The sequence below is a fragment of the Ctenopharyngodon idella genome, chromosome 20, assembly GCF_019924925.1.
Source record: "Ctenopharyngodon idella isolate HZGC_01 chromosome 20, HZGC01, whole genome shotgun sequence".
Lineage (NCBI taxonomy): Eukaryota > Metazoa > Chordata > Actinopteri > Cypriniformes > Xenocyprididae > Ctenopharyngodon > Ctenopharyngodon idella.
In genome coordinates, this window is record NC_067239.1 from 10051010 (window position 1) to 10071625 (window position 20616).

Genomic DNA, 20616 nt, shown 5'->3' on the forward strand with positions numbered 1-20616 from the left:
TGATTAGTTTTGTCTATAAATGTATCCAAACAGTTGTTCCCTTGTCAAAAATAAAACAATATATTAACACCAAAGATGCTTTTCCATGGTTTCTACTAAATAAAACCAGAAATTGAGGGTAACACAGGTATGATGTCATTGATAGACAACGCACAAACATGGTCCGTGTCATGGTTAAAATTGCTTATTTCTCTGGATTTAAACATTTTTGGAAATGTCTGGGACAATGTAAGTACACAAGTCAACAAAATATATAACACTGTTCTAGCGCTGTTCTGGCACATTTACCCCTTTCTTAAAATCAGAAAGAGCATTATTATCCTTTAAAACATTAAGGAAGCATTTTCTCCATTTGAAACAATCCTATGAAAAATACATTTAAAGAATTATTATTAATAGAGGACCAACTTATGGATTCCTTTTTGCATAAACTGTAGGCTATGCATTCTTTATGAAGCTCTCGAACTAACTAAACAATACTAATCTTCCCCCTTGAACAATCTCAAGGCAAGCACACATTTGTCGAGGCTTAATTCGCTCTAGGGTGTGAACAGCAGACTCAGCAGATGAAACCACTGCACTGGATTTATAAGACTAATGGAGTCATTTAAAATTCATTTCACCAGCACCAAAGTAGTTGGAGCACTAGTCAGAGATTACTTTAGATAAATTTCACAAACAATCTTTCACATTCAATGAAATCCTCTACAAGACATTTATTAGGGTGGCTTTGCAGTACAACAGTTTTAAGTTCACACTTTTGAGTTAAAGAAAACATGACTGGAGAATACATTTAGATTTAAGAGGATAAAAAAAAAGGGAAAAAAAAAAAAAGGATGAAACACCATATTACTAATAGTTCATCATTCACTTTACAGCTATAAAAAAAATAGGGGGAGGGGAGAATTTGACCCTGCAGCTGTGGAGAGAGGAAGTGTCTCACTCCTTCCTGCGTTTCTTCTCGTGGTCGTAGTCTTTTGAACGCCCACTAGTGGATGCCCTTTTAGAGCCTCCGTGCTGCTTGGCTTCCTCCAAGAACTTATCCAGACCGAAAGGATCCTCCTCAAACTGCACAGGCCCGTCACGGCGGGGGCCGTGGTCAGCACCTGAGAACTCTCGATCAGGAACAAACCTGGAGAGAGAAGGGAAATGGTTCAATTGAACGCACCAGAAGGATAGTAATAGGGATACACTGACACCAGTATCAGTATCGGGCCTACTTGTGTACTCATACTCTCTGTAAAATGCTCCGGTACCAACAACCGATACCATGCAGCGTGTAGAGTACAGTGCTTGTGACAAAGAAAGAGCAGAATGGATATACCAGAGAAGGATGTCTATGAAGTAAATGTACTGAATTAATGTTAAATAAAATATCTACGCCTATATAGCAGCTAGGCTTGGGCGATAAAACGGTATCGATATTTATTGACGGTACGTCTTAAATCGATAACGATAGAAAAAAAATGTTAAAAAATGTTTAAGTTTCACTTAAATGCGTTAAAATGTAAACAGACATGAAGTTCGGTTGCATGAACAACTCTCAAGCTCGCTCTGTCCCTGGGTCACAAACAGACGCGCTACAAGTGAGTGTCACGCAAACAAGTTGCTGTGGAGTTCAGTTGCGCAATCGCCATGTGAAATCAGAACACACAAACGCACGAAAATGTGTGTTGTACCTGCCGGCAACGCGGAGATTGTTAATAAAAAAAAAGGACATATCAGCTTGTCAGTGTGGCAGTTTCATGGTTTCCTTACATCTTACAGTTGATCTACTTCAAAGTTCATCTTGAGAGAGCAGTTGTCATGTAGGTATAAACAGCAGTGTTTTCAACCACACAGTATCTGAATTTCTGTGTTACAAATATTCAAATTATCACAAATACTGAGGTAAGTTTATAGTTAAGATATAAACACTAATGTTTATGCTATCGATCAAAATTGAGCAAATCAGCTTCTGAAAGAAACTTGCTGCTGAAAACGACGCATTTATCGATTACATTGTTTCACCACCAGGTGGCGACAAGTGAATATTAAAAAATGTATTTGATGTTGAATCTTCATTCAGATTTTTTCAAATACACTGATTCATCCAGTAATGAAACAAGAGTATTTATGAGCGAGTCATTGAATCATACATCCAAACAGATTTTTTAAAAAATAATTAAAATAAATCAAAAATTTTAAAAGACTGCAGCAATTAATATTTTGTCAGAACCTCTAGTAATAAATTACATGTTATTTTTGTTTAGTTGTCATTCAGAATTGTGATCTTAGTTTGACAAAACAAAAAAGTTTATCCAGAATTGTGCAGCTCTAAGTTTATAAAATATAAGAAAGATTTGTTTACATTTTATTTTTTATTTAAAATTATTTGTTGTTTACATTTGCATTAATTAAAAATGCATTGGTTAAATTCAAACTTTTTTTTTTCTACTGTCCTTTTTTTGAAAAAAAGTTTATTACATTTTTCTCAATAATTATCGATACCGAACAACATGAAACATTATATTCTGATAAATTTTTTAGCTGAATCGCCAAGACATAATAGCAGCTGTGCATGAGCTGATAAACTAAACACGGAGTGGACTGAGTGTGAAGCGGCACAGACATGCGAGCTTGTCGAGCGCACATCCCTTTTTTGCAGATATCGCTGGATAGGGCTGGGCGATAAAACGATAACGATATGTATCGCGATAGACACGTGATCGATATCAATAAAAAATGTGTTCGATTTTTTATTCTTCGTCGGAAGAAAACAGAGGTTGCGAAGCAAGTTTGGTTGCATTAACAAAGGCACTCGCTTTCTGGTAACCTAGTAACGTAGGGAGTGACACGCTAACAGCCAATCATGTAACAGTATCATGTTTGGTTGCGCCATATCGTTGTCTCGTGCTGGTCTGCTGAATTCCTCTTCAGTAACCGGCGACTGATAAGCAGAAAATGAGTGCCGCAGCGAGCGAGGAAATTGTAAATAAAAGAGGAAAAGTCAGCTCGCCAGTATGGCAGTTTTTTGGATATTATAAATCTGACCGTAGTCAGACCAATGTCGTCTGCAAATTATGCAAGACCGTCGTCCCCGCCAAGACTGGTAATACCATGAACTTGATGTACCACCTTAGCCGTGCTCACCCTTTGGAGCACAGCCGTATTCAACCAGCAACATCTGTAGCTGCAACACCGCACAACATTTTAATTATTTGAGTTTTCCATGGTTGTTGACATTTCTGTCTTAATAACTGAGGGGATTATGATCAGAGGAAGGTTAAGTTTAAAATAAAAATGTTTAAATGTAATATATTTTTCTCCTGGTCCTTATTTTAAATGGGTCATAAAAAATATCAATAATTATCGATATCGACCGATATGAAACACTGATATCGTGATACAGTTTTCAGCCATATCGCCCAGCCCTATCGCTGGAAAGTTTGCAGTTCGGTCAGAAATGTCAATAGCACATTATTACCGTTAACTGACAGTAGAGAGAGAGAGAGAGAGAGAGAGCACTTTTGTTGCATGTTCTTGATTGCTGATTGCTCACTCAGCACACATGCGTCATTTGGATTAAAACCAAATCGTATATGCAAGTAAAAACTGTTACATGATTATGTGTAACAAGTGGTTCCCTACATTATTACAGGACAAGAACTGTAATAATTTACTGTGCGCAACATCAGACACGTGCACCCAGAAAGCCGCATCTCAGATAGTGAACTATAATTCGGACCGTCAACCCGTTGTACCCCGGTGAAGTCCACTATATGGAGAAAAATCCTGGAATGTTTTCCTCAAAAACCTTAATTTCTTTTTGACTCAAGAAAGACAAACATCTTGGATGACATGGGGGTGAAAAAAAAGTATCAGGAAATTTTAATTCTGAAGTGAACTAATCCTTTAAAGGGTTAGTTCACCCCAAAATGAAAATTCTGTCATTAATTTCTCACCCTAATGTCGTTCCACACACGTAAGTCTATCGTTTTTCTTCAGAAGACAAATAAAGATATTTTTGATGACAGAATGCTGTCAGATTTCCTTTCATTGACTGCGTTTGCAACTACCACTGACGCTTCAAAAACTTCACAAAGAAACTGGAAAATGAATCCATGTGAAAAGTTTAGTCCAAATTTTCTGAAGAGAATCGAACACTTGTTATGACGAACAGATTTAATTTAATCTTTTACTCGCATGTAAACACTGATCAGTGAACATAAGCAGAAGCTCAACCAAACCTGCTACACACGCAAGAACAAACCTCTTCTGAAAGCTTAAACGTGCTGCTTAACACACAAGAGTGAACCTCATTGGTTACGCATAATAAAGATTCAGCTTTAATTAATTTATACAGTGAAGACTAGCGTTATTTTACATTTGATTACCTTATTCAAATTCTGTATTTGAAAACTACTGTTAGAACTGAAACCTGAAAAGCAGTTTATTTAATTTAAATCTTTGTTTTATTGTATTTAATTGTGCTATTTGTAATTTTCTTATTTTTCTTATTTTATTACTGTTTACTTGTCTTTAACAATGTTTTAAATTTACATTAATTAGGCTAGTAGTTTTTGCTATAGTATCATTCAAATTAAGCCAATTAAGCATTAAAATAACTGAAGGAAATCTATATTTTCTAAACAAATTAAATAAACATGATTCATATTCTTTTGGTTTCTCTACCTAATATTACAAATACAGTGAAAATACAGGAATCGGTAAGTACCAAAAATGAAAGTATTGGTATCGGCAAGGGATGCATCACAATTTTCGAATATTAGATTAGTTGATTTAATGATAGAATATCGAATAGATTGTGCAATTAATTTCCCCATGTTTTCGGTGCTGATGCGGTGGTGACACCTTCATGTAACCGCGATGCGCGACAACACATTTGCTGTGTTCGAAATCGCCGCCTATACCCTCATTCACTATTCCCTACATTAGTCTACTAATATAGTTCACTTGAAGGAGTGAATGAAAACGAGTGAGTGAATTTGGACACTGAGTGTGCTGGAAGGGCTGCCGCTTTTGCATAGTTTGTGCTTGCTGTTTAATAATCATTTAAAATAGGGCTGCACGAAAATGGTTAAACTGATAATCACGATTATTTTGCTCAAAATTATAATCACGATTATCCTATCAAAAAGGGTAATGTAGTTATGGCCATTTTGCACATTCTTTACCAACCTACACTTCACCCAAAGGCCTGTAGGTGGCACACCACCAACCAACTATGATAACATCGTTAGATGGTAAATCAATACAAAACACATGGTTTTGGTGAACGCTTTGTAATCTGTATTCACATTAGATTTTTAAAGCAACACAATTCGTTTGCAAATGAGACAAACCACAGATTCAGATTGCCCTGCAAATTCGTAAAGCAAAGAATGATGCTCTTTGATATAATAAAAAAAAAAAAAAATGTCCCAGTGGCGATATCATTTTCAACTGATTAAAATTATGAAAACTGGTAAAACCTTTAGGAACTTCAAAAGATAAAACAGCGAAACTCCTAATATTATTTCCAATAATTCCAAACTATGTTCATTTTCCCGATTGAATTGTCACATAGGTTGGAAAAGTGCATTCTGCAAACAGTAAGGTGGAGATCCGTGTTGCATTTGTTGAAATTCATCGCTGAAGGTTTGATCATGGCAGATTTAGTCACACAAATAGTACGAGTGGCTTGTGAAGAAACAAAGACTGGCTGTATGACACTTTCATTGAAGCAGAATTTCGCTGTGGAGATCGCTAAACTCCAGCGCACTTTGGTTTCAGATCATCAGTGCTTCTTCCGCATTTAGAGGGAGCGCGTGCACAGAGTTGCCAGATTGCACAGATTAAGTAAAACACCGGGAAGACAGTATATCTTTTTAAGGAAAAAGCTCTATTTGGGGGATTTAAGCTCTTTGCATCTGGCAACCACAAGCATATCCCAAAGAAAAAACACGTTCTCAGGATAAATAACGAGCGGGCCAATATCGTGACGATTATTTGTAATCAGTCGAGAGAAGCAGATATCGTTATCACGATTAAAATACGATTAATCGTGCAGCCCTAATTTAAAACTTAGCAAACTGGCAGCTCCAGTAGTAATGAAAAATTCTTGAACTCGCGACTCTCAAATTGAATTATGGGTATTCTCTAGCCATTGAGTGTACACCGGTTGTACACTCGTTATTGCGGTGCATTGTGGGATTGAACGAGTACACTCGGTAACGTCCACTATGGTTTCGGACACCACTACAAATGGCTGTCCCCTCAAATAGTGCCCTATTTAAGGGTAAAGGGGCAATTTTGGACACAGCCATTGTCTCACAAGCACACTGTAGACTTGCGTGGCATTTTACAGAGACGTTTAAATTTGATGTTCACATAAGTGCCGTCATTCAGGCTGTTCACAATATTTTATAACTAGAGCTGTGAATTGAACGCGTTAATTAGATTAATTAATTACGGAAAAAAAATAACGCATTAATTCATTTAACGCGCTTGTCCCGCCCCCAGACCTACATAGGTCATCTGACATTTCATACAGTCGACTGATGATGAAAATGATGCAGGGCAGCAACTCACTGTGTGATATAGTCTTATAGAATGCAGTTAGAATGTCTATAAAATTCAAGATATGAAAGGCGAACCATTTGAAGCGTATGACAACCAGAGGTGGGTAGAGTATCCAAATACTTACAAACAAAAATCTACTTTTCTTCAACGCAAAGTTTTATTTTCATAAAAAACAGCAAGTAAAAAGTCAGTAATAAAATAACAAATAAACAAATTGCGAACAGCAGCATTTTGACATAATTTTGTATGTATTTGACCGTTTAAGCGTAGTAGGCCACTCATTTTGGTACTTGTGACTCACAATGTTTGAGACTGAGAAGCGGCTTGCACGCTCTACTTATATATATCAGTGGTGCGTGCTCTTTTGATGTGAGCATGAACCTGCAGGAAAGACTAAAATTATGCGCAATACAAGCACTATTTAACCGGAGCGAATGAGACGAGTGAGAAAGAAGAGGCAGGTGAGTGTCACTTCGCCATCAGAGAGAAGAGTGCGAGAACGTGCAGCTGATGTTTACTGCCTGTGCCTCTGGTAACAAAACAGATCGGCTCAGAATCAGAAAGACGTGAGACTGACTGGCCGGTCACCGATTCGGGCCGTTCATGAGGAAAAACCTGGCCGGTCAATTGATGCATCTCTAATTTTAATAAGACGAATTTTTGATGTGTTCTTTTTATTAAAAAAAAAATCTGGTGTGTTTTTCTGTAGTTAAAATGCATGCAAATATTCAGTCCAGGTGTATCCATACCTGCTGCTCTGCATGAGGGTGTCCAGGTCGTCTCCATACATGTCCTTATCCGCACTCTTACCAGGCCTGTAAATATTCTGTGCCATGTCTCTGCCACTTCTGAAGGGCTGATCATACACATTATACATCTCATCCTCTCCACCGGCAAAACCACTGTCCATCCCCTGAAAATCACAAACAACCAGTGAGTTTCAAACCTCACAGCTATGAAATATGCATCTTACAGTCATTTGTATTGATTTTTTTTTTTTTTTTTTTTTTTTTTTACATTTTACAGTCAATAAAATATATTAAACTAAAAATTATATATGCAATAGAGATTTCCAATAATTTCCCACGGTTTGAAAAAAATTAAAAAATGACCACGCTTTGATTTTAGTTTGCATGAAGCTGCTCTGTGTGGGGAGGAAAAAAAAAAAAAAAAAAAAAAAAACCACTCTGTGTGGAATGTTGCAAAGCAGGACTTGATTTTGTCCAATATTAGATTGGATGATGTAAAACAGGCTTTGATATTAACACTTTCCCTGCCAAACAAGGTCTAAGTTTTATCAACAGAAAAATTACAAAAATTACAGAGGCAGATAAAGGAGCTAAAGGATTATAAATTTTGTCTTTGTCCTAAACGCAGATGAATCACAATCATTACAAGTATAGCTTTATTTTAATGTGTTTAATTGCATTCCTGTGTTTAAAAGCACCTTACCATTAAACTGATCTCCTTACTGACCTAAAAATTGGTAAGGTGACCAATTTGAGATCAGCAAAGTCAGAGGGTTGATTACCTTGCTCTGATTGAAGAGTCTCTGGTCATACTGAGCCTCACTGGAAGTACGGGGGTTTGGTTGACCCAGGGCAATGAGCTCACTGATGTCCCTGTCCTGATCTCTTTGTAGCTTCGACCTGGACAGACCAAAATTACACGGACATCAGCTAAACCCACATTATCACCTCATACAAAGAGCCATCACGCTACATTACACGTCTCAAACTGGGAGTTGGGGAATTCTCACACGAAAATCTTTTGAGGAAAAAGCATGAATAATTCAAGCTATTCCAACTACAGATTAAATGCATTTTAAGTATGACAAGACTGGTCTGAATACGGGATGTGTCAGTTTGTTTCACTAAAAGGTGCCTGATGTAAAAACAAACACCAGTGGGACTTGCGTGAGATCAGAGGACAGAAAATAACGCAAAATCATGTACATTAAAATGGAATGTGTGCACCAGTTCTACCGGCCATGAATGATTCAGGGCAAGAGTGTAAAAAATGCATGTACCTCTTATCAGGGGCGGCTCTGGAGATGTTCCTGTCATGCTGCCTTTCTTTCCTCCTCTCGTGACGGATCTCGTCACGCTCCCTGACTTCTGTGTCCTCACCACCTGAAAGAAATCCAAGACATAGATGTGATCTCGCCAATAGTGAGAGCACTCTAATGACCAAAACCAGGGCCATTTTCAATTTATGAATTAGAAAACATTTAAAATAAATATTAAATAAATTTTAAAGTGTAGGCAGCATTTCAAACACTGATTGTTAGACAAATATCTAATGTTTCAGGAAAATACCACATATGCCGTGTATGATAACGTGTAATATCATAAGTGTAATTCATAAACATTCAATTTCATTCAAGTGTAATTCATACACATAAAAGTATAATTCATAGACATTCAATGATGGTGTGTGTCCGTCTTTTTGTACCTTTGTCACCATGGGCTTTGATACCAGCTCTGCGGTCTCTGGCCATCTTAGCCAACTCTCTCAGCTTCTCCTCTTTCTTTTCTTTCTCTTTCTGGGCCATCTTCTTTTCCACTTGAGCTCTCATCTCCACAGCCTCTCTGGCCTGTATACATCACACAACCAACAACATCAGCATCAAAACACAGTTTAAAAAAATATTGAACAGCCCTAGAAAGAACTAGAAATGCTATCCAAATTTATCAGAGGAACCATGCTATTTATTTATTTATTTTTATTATTATTATTTTACAGTTGTCATCCTGAGATAGTGTTACCCCAAATAGAGCTTCACACATCATTTTGTTCTGAGAAACTGTTCTATAATGTTGCTAGAGTTGTGAAGGTTTCTTTACGTCTTAAAAGTTCATAAACTTAGCAATGTGGGATTCAGAGTGTTAAGGGATGCAGGAATAAGCAGTGTACCTTTCTGTCTGCAATGTACAAAGCCTCAGCCAGCTTGGCAAAGTTCTCATTGATGTGGACAGTCTGCAGGCCTCGTCCGTCAGCAGCCAAACGCTTGTCCAGAGGAATGGTGTAACCCTGAGAAGCAACAAACAGAGGTGTGAGAAAGCAACACAGTTGTATTCATAGTCAATATTTTAAACCAACAATAAACAGCTGAATAATTGATGAAGGGTCAGCATTACCTTTGCGTTCTTCCAGTTGGAAATACAGGGTGGAATCTTCCACTCCTGCTGTTCTTTCACTGTCATCTATAAAAAAAGAAGGAAAAAAACAGGAATGTTTTGAGGTTAGTTGAGATGTTCTTAGAAGTGTTTCCTCCAGACAGGTTTCTGTGGATTCTGAGTGTAAACAAAGCCAATGTATATCAATGTTGGGATTGATAGTTGGCAGAAACCAGACTCCTACCTTTCTGCTTGGAGAGTGCATGACTGGAGCAGGAGGGGATGGAGGTCCACGAGGAATTTTCTTATTGATTCTGTTAGAAAACACAAACATTGAGTTTCTTGTGTTTCCCACACACTACACTCAATCTCACTTAAATCTCAGATTAAGTTGACATACTTGAATCGTGGTGGTTCCATTGGATCTTTCTGCATTTCCACCATACGGATGACTCTCTGTTTTGCTCCAGAGTTAAACGCAAGTCCTTGCTGGGAGGGTGTGTACCTTTAAGAAATATAAGAACAATTTATGGAACTTCTATGAACTTAAACAACTCAATTTAAAAATGCTGTCAACATCTTGCAGTGCAAACAATTGCACCGAAATTCCCAAGACTGACTTTAAAGGAATTTTGCAGGTTCAATACAAGCTCTGTCGAGTATCTGAGGCATAACGTCGATTACCACAGAAAATAATTGACACCAACCCCCCACCCCAACAAGTGTTTTTAAAGCAAAAATCATTACAGTGACGCAGTTAAAATGAAAATGCAACGGGGCAACTATTCCGGATGATTTAGACAACTTTAAAGCACAAACAATAAAAAGGTTTTTACAGAATAATCCATGCTTATGCTAGAACAAAAATTCAAGCTGCACATTACAGCTTTTAAACACTGACTTGCTTTACTTGATATTAACCAAGCAACAAGTTTAAATAATTTTCTGTGGTAATCAACATCATACTGTCGATATAGCTCAACTTGTAGCAAACCCAGAACATTTATTTAAACTCTAAATTTAAGAGCATTTTTTAGTGGAACTGGTCCTACCGAATATACTGTGCTGGGGCCTGTTTGTCTGCAGCACGTACAGGCATGGCCGCTGCAATTTTCTGCGATACCTGTTTCTCCAGAGCTGCTCTGGTCTTTTCTGTAATCTACAGCAGGAGGAAACAGGAACATTAATTCATGCAGGCTTGGCTTCATAATTATTGAAAGTCACGAGGATTATTGTTTGATTAAAACTGATTAAAAATAACAACAAAAGTACCAACATTGTTCATGTCATTCTAACACCAGCCAACAAAAACCCACTGAAAGTTAGTGATTTCAGACCAGCATCTGTACATTACACATTACTGTGTAAATTATGCCTAATAAACCTGCTTCTTCTTACTTCAATAACCTACTGGTACTAAGAAAAACATTTTCCGCAACACTGTTTACCTTATTTAAAGTTACATATAGCCTTTAATTTGTATTAATATTTTATAGTATTTAATATTTAAAAAAAAGGAATGCATATAGCAATCATTAGAACTCTATTTTTTGCTGGGATTAACGATTATGAAATTCCACTGGTATAGATATTGACTACTAAAATGCTATTATTGTCAAAACCCTATTTCAGCCTAGGGCTGTCAAAATAAAATTCCAATTTCGAAAATATGTTGAATTTAAAATAAAATCCCACATTCGAATGCAAAAACTGAGTATTTGAATTTTAGGTCTGCGTCAGGCAGCTTTATCAGTGGCGCATGGGATGTAATGATAACGTAAGAATCGTTGTTGCATTTTAATGTTTTTCTAGCCTATCCAGTTATTCCCACAAGATGCGGAGCTGCTGCGCAAGTCATTCAAAACATTGCAGAAACAGAGCAGCTCAATGCGGAGAAGATCTTGGTTACGTCAAACCCGTAATCAAGCCGTTCACACAGAATGCATTTTCTGTGCTTCTTTTCCATTGTGCACTAGACAGACATCTTTGACTGTTGAACCTGTGTCTTGCACAAGAGAGCAGCATGTTTAGAAAGCAATGCAAAGTTTAAAAAAAATAAAAACAAATAACTAATATATATATATATATATAAAAAAAACCTGTACTTCGTAAGGTTTTCCCCCCCATTCTACTGCATCTCATGTTTTTAAATGCTAAAGTACTCTGTGACCAGCGCTTTGGCTCTTTGTATTGTACTATGCATAAACAGGCTACATGATGCCATTTTGTTCATAATTGTTTATGCAGTTTACGAAGTGTGATTTAAATGCTATGCAATTTTATTTTAGTCATGCCATTTCATTGCTTTGAATAATTTAATGCAGGGCATTAAAAATTTTGTTTTCTAAAAGCTTTTTCCCCCAAATTAAAATAATGCCTTTTTAAATTCAAATATAATTTGAATATTAGTAAAATTTAAGTAAAAGATTCAAATTTAGTTTTTCAGTCATTTTGACAGCCCTATTTCAGCCTGTAGTAAATATCTACATTTTAAACTGTTTTCAGTCAAATGAGGCTGGGTTATATCAAAGTCCCTTTCAAGGAAAGTCTGTTCATTGGGCGGCCATATTTGCAACACCTCTGGGCAGCTATTTCGGGCATCCAAGGCCAAGTCCTATCTATTTGAATGGAGGAATCTCTAAAACTGCTTGGTGAACTCACAATTAAATAACATATTTCAAATCAGCAACAAAATCTGACATGAACTGTCCCCCATAAATGTTGTTTCCTATGCTCAAATAGCATTAAAAAACAAAAACTTTTTTTTTTTTTTTTAGGCTAGACTAGCCAATGCGCATGTGCAGTTCTAAGCACGAGTCTCAGGCTTCTATGGGAACCGGAGCTTCTAACGACAGCTGCAGTGACTTTATCAATTAGCGATTGGCTCTTTTACTTAGAAGGCGTGATGTATTCCGCCATATTGCACGTTGCCGTTTCTCCTATTCATGTGAACAGTCTTTCTATATCTATAATATTTGGTTATATCTCACCTCTTTCACTGCCTCTTCATCAGGTTTCTGCAGCTCAGGAGCATCTTCGTTTAGTACTTCCTTAGGAAGCATGTCTGTGTATTTACTGAATATGACCTGAAACAAACAAATAAAAGAATGAAAACATCCTCTCCAGGTGTCATCCACTGAATATATGAACAATTCAACAACAGAAGAAAATGAGGCACCTTGTCTTTGTTTTGACCTTGCCTAGCAATGGCGTCATATTTGATCTTGCCCTCTGCATCCACTTGCACTGCGAGAGCATTGGAGGTCCTTTTCTTCCTACCCATTTCCAGAGGATACTGGGCCACATGGATCTCTGGAAAAGCTCCTCCATCTCCAAAATCCTTAAAAATAATATAAGATTACCAAAGCAATTTACAGTATGATTTATTCAGAGTAGGAAACTAACATCTGCCACCAGGCAAATCCAGTTTTTTTTTTTTTTTTTTTCCTCACAGCGGCAGATAATTTTTCCTCATCTACCCACCACTGTGGAGGGTGACCTGCCCCAGATTGGCCTGATGTGAAATGCTGTTGTGCATGAGGAACACAAAAGCACCCCAGGTTCACATTTTGACATTTATGAAATTCCAAATATTTTTGGCTGTTATACACATCATACACATCTAATGCAATGCAATTACAACATAGCTTAACTGTCATCTGTAAAACATCAATTGCTTTAACTTGCAAGTGTGTCCCATCAGGAAATCAAAAGTTCCACATACACTTGTGGTCTTCACACCGACTTAAGCCAAATACAGGAAATGTGTGTGGGTATTGGGACAGGCCCATAATGCAGCTCTTCAGGTGACAAAAAGTTTCCTGTCTTTGTGATCTATGTGTGCACATTAATTCAGAACAGTGATTAAACTGACTGGAACTACTTGTTCATCCAGCCAATCAGAATAGAGTATTGGACAGATGTTTACGGTAAGGTGACAACCCTAGTGTGTGTATATATATATATATAATATATATATATATATATATATATATACACATACACACACACACACACACACATATGCGCATGCAAAAATAATATTTAACCAAATCATAAAGAATCTTCTATTGCAGTACCTCTAGTGCCCGGGGCACCCATGATTTTCTGAAGCCGTAGGGAGGAGGTTCTCTGCGGGTGGAGACCAAAGCAGTGGATTGCGACCTCTGAACACGAGACCTCTCCTCTGCCTCCAGTTGGTCCTGGGACAGTTGGGTGGGTGCAGGGAGAAAACTACAAGATGGAAAGAAAGAAAAAAAACAAAACAAGTGAGGTTGACAGAAACTATTAAGTCATCAGGTGATCCCTATTAATTCGATGTAAACTTACATCCATACACAGCAGTATGTGGGTGTATGATGTAGAAACTGTAAACACTGTGCATGTCAAACAAAGAGAAACTGGATTTAAAGGCGACAACAAATGTTTCCTTAACATAGGAAAATTTTTAATTATCAAATTAAACTACATTTACTCAAATTAAAGTTCAACTGAACAAAGTACAAGAGAATACCTGTTAACTTTACTTTAAGAAACAGAAGTGTAACAAATGCATTTTAAGCCTTTTTATAAAGAACTGTATGAGCGTGGATATAGACCGCGAGTTTGATATTCATGCATGTATCAGAAATGTTGTTATTATTATTTTTTTTTTTTTTTGCTTTTGCTGTGGTCGTAGCATTAGCTTCTTAGCACTCACTGTGATACAAAGAGTACAACACCGCAGGCCTCAGCGCATCAAATAACATAATTCAGGTAATAAAGAACACAAATTATAAACAAACTTTACATATGGACACATAAAAACACGTAAACCTCTTTATATTGAGCTTTAATGTAAAAGTGGAAACAAAAACCTTTAAAAACAGCTTCAGTACTACTTACCTTGCCAGCGACATCTTGTCGTTTCTGTGCGCACGTTCTGACGTCACGCCAAAGAGATAACGTCTCGCGATGTTTGGAGAAGAGAAGGGTAGGCTGCTACTTCACTGAAAAGGTGCATATATTGATACGAATATACTTAACGATATTGTAACATATATATATATATATATATATATATATATATATATATATATATATATATATATATATATATATATAGATAGATAGATAGATATATGTTTAGCATATATACTAGCCAAGAAGGCCAAGAAGCCCCCTGGTAAACAAACTTATCATAAACCTATCATTCTTATTAATAATTACATATTTTTTAAAGTGTCATTACTAGGCTATAAAAACTAAATAATAAGTTATAAGTTAATAATTGAATACGATGACAGTTGAGGCAAAATCCCAGGAAAAGCGATTCATCTGAAACGAACATTTATAAAAGTAGTCCTATATAAATGTATATTATTTAACTGCCCATATTTTAATTGAAGATATGTTGTAATAGCAACATGATACATTCAAATTGAATGATTTCATTAAATTAGCTTTTTAATGAATAGCAAAGACACTGAACTCATAAAATTATTGAATATTAATACAGTGATTTACAAAAATATTAGATCAATTAACCTCAAAACGGTTTAATTTGACTAAATCTCACAAATATGATATCAGAATCAGAAAGAGCTTTAATGCCAAGTACACAGAGACAACGACACACAGATAGTAAAATTGAAAAAATAAAAAAATAAATAAAATATGTGTATGTGTAAATTTACATATGTGTAAATATAAATAAACAAAATAGACAAATTTGTATGTACACTGTACAGGTGTGCTATATACAAATAGAATATAATTAACAGGGAATAGGGTATTGTCAAATAATTGATATTGCACATAGTTGTCATTGCATTGCATAGTTATCATAATATTTAACTGTTCATAAGGTAGATTGCCTGGGGAAAGAAGTTCAACGGCAAAAGTTCAAAGAGAAGTTGGCTTGGATGTGAAAGATCCAGAGTTATTTTCCCCTTTTCAGATGAGCCCCTTTTCTCACTCTGGATGTATACAGTTGAGTTCTTGGAGGTTGGGCAGGGGAGCACCAATAATCCTCTCAGCAGTTCAAACCGTCCTCTGTATTCTTCTGATGTTTGATTTTCAAGCTGAGCCAAACCAGACAAGTGCAGAAGACAGACTCAATGATGGCTGAGTAGAACTGCATCAGCAGCTACTGTGGCAAGTTGAACTTCATCAGCTACAGCCACGGCTCATCTGTAAGCGCAGGTGGGGCAGAGATTTAATATAATGTTTTTCAATATTCATGAAAAACATAGACCTCTAACTGAATCAATAATAAATAGTAAATGTGTTCAGCATTCTGCAACAAATATTTTTTTTTTTGGATTTTCTAGACTATTTTAAGTTGTAAAGTGAGTAGGATATATTGACATTTAATGTACAGCTTCGGGAGGCATGTATAATAATACTAAGCAGGGCAGAGGGTGCCTGAGACCTCTTCAGCTCTACAACACCCCACAATTTTCCCAATGTAAATCTGTGGTAAAAAATGGAATTGCAGTGCACTCTAATTGAGAGCCATTGGGGCAGATTGTAGACTGCCCTGCTTATTTCACAGCAATATTAATCAGCTCCAGCTATATTAGTCTGCATCAGGTCTGTAACTAGTTGGCATGTCTGTTCTTCCTATGTGGAGTAGCGTATCAAATTAATCAAAGTATAAATCCTTTAGTTTAAACGTGCTCATGTGAATAGCCTTTATATAGTTCTGTTGTGTTTAATTTATGTTTGTTCTGACAATAGACATGAATTTCTTTTCCTCGCCAGAATTCCTCCACAACTTGTAATATTCTAAAACAATATTCGTAGGCAATAAATACTACATTAAGGCAATTCTAAGATAGCATTCTATGCATGTCGTGTGCAGAGGTGGATGGTAACAAAGTACATTTACATGAGTACTGTACTTAAGTACACTTTTTGAGTATTTGTACTTTACTTGAGTATTATTTTTTTGGGAAACTTATTGATTTTAACTTAACTACATTTGAAAGACAAACATCACACTTTTCACTCCACTACATTTCTATCAAGGTCCTCGAAAGTAGTTACTATATAGCAGCTTTGAAAGTCAGTGGATGATTTTTTTTTGTTTCTTCTCTGAAAAGTGTTGTTTTGCAGGTGACAGATAGCCTATTAGTAATCATTCTTGTAGGGTCACATGAAGTTCAATGATTTCCCAGCATTTTTGAACACTGATCAGTTGATGGTAAAACAGAAGAAGACGATTCCTTTATGCAGTGTGTGCACCTGGGGCCATACTTATAAAGTATGTTTCAGCTTTTTGAAAAGATTAAAGATTTGTATTATTTTAAATGTTTGATTTGTTTGCCTAAAACTAACCATATCACAGCCTTGAAATCGAAATTGTCTGTACTTTTAGAGCTAAAGTTTCAGTATGCCATAGCCTTGTAGACACACCGTTAGCACATAGGTAAGGTTCGACAATGAAGTTAGTTAGCATGCAAACATGTAGTTGGGCTAATAATGTTAACTGAAGTCCTTTCAGAAATGTTTTAGCATAACCCTGTCAAATAAACACAATGTAGAAACCTTTCTTTTCTAGTATTATTTTGACTGAAGAACTTTAGGAGCTTTATAACTTTTAAATAAGTGTTTAAATGAGTTCAAGGTAGTTGTATGCTAGCATTTCGGATGGAGCATCTCTGACTGGCTTAAACCACCATGATGGCACAGCGTACATTCGTACAATAATGCAACAATAATAAAACAATGGGTTGACATAAATGAAAGCAAGAACTTCTGTACTTTTATTTAAGTAAAAATCTGCCTTTACAACTTTCACTTGCAATGGAGTAATATTTGACAAGTAGTATCTATACTTTCACTCAGGTAATGGAGTTGTGTACTTTTGTCCACCTCTGGTCGTGTGTACTTAAAGGGTTAGTTCACCCAAAATCATCATTAAAACAGTCAACGTGACTACAGTGGTTCGACCTTAATTTTATGAAGCGACGAGAATACTTTTTGTGCGCAAAAACAAAACAAAAATAACAAATTTATTCAACAATTTCTTCTCTTCCCTGTCATTACGCAGGTGACGTAGTAAGCACAGTGAAGACTTCCGTATTTACGTCCGAATGGCGTCTCAGTATTTGCCAAAGCTTCACACGTGAGCAGCACAATGCATGTGTGTGATGCTGACGCAGGAACCGGCCAATAATGAGTCGCCGTTTGGACGTAGAACCTGCAAGTGCTGGATGTAAACAACATATGAGAATGACACAGAAGAAAAGATATTGTTGAATAAAGTTGTTATTTTTGTTTTGCGCACAAAAAGTATTCTCGTTGCAGAATTTTCCTTTTTGGGTGAACTGACCCTTTAAAGGGGACCTATTATGCAAAATTCACTTTTGCATGGTGTTTGGCTATAAATGTGTATTGGCAGTGTGTGTACACAACCACCCTATAATGATAAAAATCCAACCTCTCCTTTTTTTTTTAATCAGAACAAGCCGTTTCCAGATCCCTGGCAGTGTGACGTCACATTAGCCACAGGCCCCGCCCACGAATGTTGACAGACACTGCCGTTTTAACATAGAACCGCTCTGTGTGAGTTCCCAGCCAGTTGTACAGTCCGCCATTGCTGCACTAGCGAGAACATCTCTCAAGCGTTTTAGTTGTTCTGTAGCTGAATGGATTAATCCACATAGCTCTCTCTATTTACTCCCGAAATCTGAGCCGCTGAAGATGAGGTGGATTAATTTTGTTTTCGAAGAAAATGCTCCCTCAACTCTACCGAAATTCGTTTATGTCTGCGCGAATCATTTCACACCGGACTTCTTTGTGAACGAATGTCAATACAAAGACACAATACAAAACAGAGGTTGTGCTAAAAATTGTTACTCAAGGATAGATGAGTAAACTGTTCATGATCCAGTTTACAGTCTCCAGAGTGATACTGGATACGGCAGTAATGAAGGTGAAAGCACTTTATTACAGTTCATCGGAGTTGATTTACGGATATAAAGTTTACCAGTTTATTAAGCACCACCCAAAAAGGCATAAGGTCTTTATATATTTGTTTACTGTTAGTTGTAACGAGTGTAATTCGCTGTGTATGTTGATGATAATGCAAGGGAGAGAGAGAGAGTTTATGGATAATATTTTAATGCACACTTGCACTGTGTTTTATTAAACACTCTGTGATTTTCTAGAGTGAAAACAGACGCTTCATCTTTTGTGTAAAGTACAATAAACATCATAAAACTCATCGGTAAAGTCGAATGGGGTCCGGTACAACAGGCTTGTAGTAATATAGTGGATAAAAACAAGAAGACAATATAAGTTATAACCGTAATTGAAGTAAACTATACCTGTTCTATCTCCATGCAGCATATATTCACAGTTTCTGACATTATAGTGCATCCTGACTGAATCCTGACACCAGAGAATCAGCTCTTGAAGCTCCGCCCTCTTAGGCCGAGCGCAGCAGCTCATTTGCATTTAAAGGGCACACACTGAAACAGCGCGTTTTTGCTCAACCCCAAAAAGTGGCAATTTTAACATGCTATAAAAAATTATCTGTGGGGTATTTTGAGCTAAAACTTCACATACACACTCTGGGGACATCAGAGACTTATTTTACATCTTGTAAAATGGGGCATAATAGGTCCCCTTTAAAGCCTGTCAATCAACATCAGAGCACCACCCTCAGGCTGAATAATGCAAGGATACTAGACCTCTGCCAAAAGTTTGTCACTCTGCACGTGTTCAATTAGAATATAAATTGTACAAAATGTTTATCATAAACTTGCGCTAAGATCCAGAATTTGCCCTACCTAAATTTACGTCTCTTCCCACACTTGCGCATCTTGGGGTGCTTTTCATCACTGCTGTTCCTCCAGCTACAATTTCCAGCAAAACGCCCGAATAATCAAAAACAGGTAGAAGTTTGGGTGGTGTGTACTGCCAAATGTTCAGCAGTTCATCCCTGTAGAAGAAAAACAAAAAACAGGACAAACTAACAAAAACAGTAAAACAATTGGAGAGCTCCACACCGAGGCAGCCACCCGCGGCCCCATCTTGAGCAGTTTGATTAAGGTGAAATGACAAAATTAAGAAGAGCATAGTCATTCATTATACCACACAACTTTGTTCAGTACAGCCATTTACACCACCTCAATTTTTCTCCTTTAAAATAACGTTATCTTCTAACAAAGAGTATGACATAAGATACAACTGACAGAACAGATGTTGTCATAACATCAGCACACACCATCAACTTCAACAATCACATCTGTCACATCATGTTCGTCTTCCTGTCAGTCATCCATTTCCATCTGTGAAATCAATAAATGGTGTGATATCCTATTGTGGGGACACTGTCATTGAATTCATGACAAAAAGTCAAGAAGTAAGAAGACCAAGGTGATCCAATTACTCAGGCAATTGATCAATCCAGTCAATTTGCTTAAAAACAATTTGCTTAAAGGATTAGTTCACCCAAAAATGAAAATTCTGTCATTAATTACTCACCCTCATGTTGTTCCAAACCCGTAAGACTTTCGTTCATCTTCAGAATGCAAATTAAGATCTTTTTGATGAAATCTGAGAGATTTCGGTCCCTCCAGCTACGCAACTGAAACTTTGACACGTCAAAAAGTTCATAAATAAATCGTAAACTAATCCATATGAATTGAGTGGTTTAGTCCAAATTTTCTGAAGAGACTTGATCGCTTTTTATGATGAAAAGATTTTATTTAGGCTTTTACTCACATACAAACATTGATCGGCGATCATTTGTCGCCGATCAATTGATCATTTGTAGTTAACTGAATGTAATGGATCTCAGCTGGTTGGGTTACAATGTAAACGTGAAAATAAAATTCAACTATGCATAGTTAGAATAGCAAAATATATAGACTTTTTCTCATTTTAAAAGGCAGGAGAAAACTCTCCCACATTTTTGTTTCTGATGTCAAAGGTGTATTCA

At 36.7% G+C, this 20616-nt stretch overlaps 1 protein-coding gene across 1 annotated transcript; it reads right to left on the reverse strand.

The window, feature by feature from the left end:
• Positions 1–696: 696 nt before the first annotated feature.
• On the reverse strand, positions 697–14698 carry snw1 (SNW domain containing 1). Its single transcript, XM_051876018.1, has 14 exons — positions 14568–14698; positions 13763–13916; positions 12862–13023; positions 12674–12769; positions 10736–10842; positions 10084–10188; positions 9928–9997; positions 9705–9770; positions 9481–9597; positions 9019–9160; positions 8594–8696; positions 8096–8213; positions 7314–7477; positions 697–1132 (listed from the first exon to the last, which is right to left on the reverse strand). Exons 1-14 carry the CDS (start codon positions 14579–14581, stop codon positions 940–942), a joined length of 1611 nt encoding a protein of 536 aa, XP_051731978.1. The 5' UTR covers positions 14582–14698; the 3' UTR covers positions 697–939.
• Between the last annotated feature and the right edge of the window lie 5918 nt (positions 14699–20616).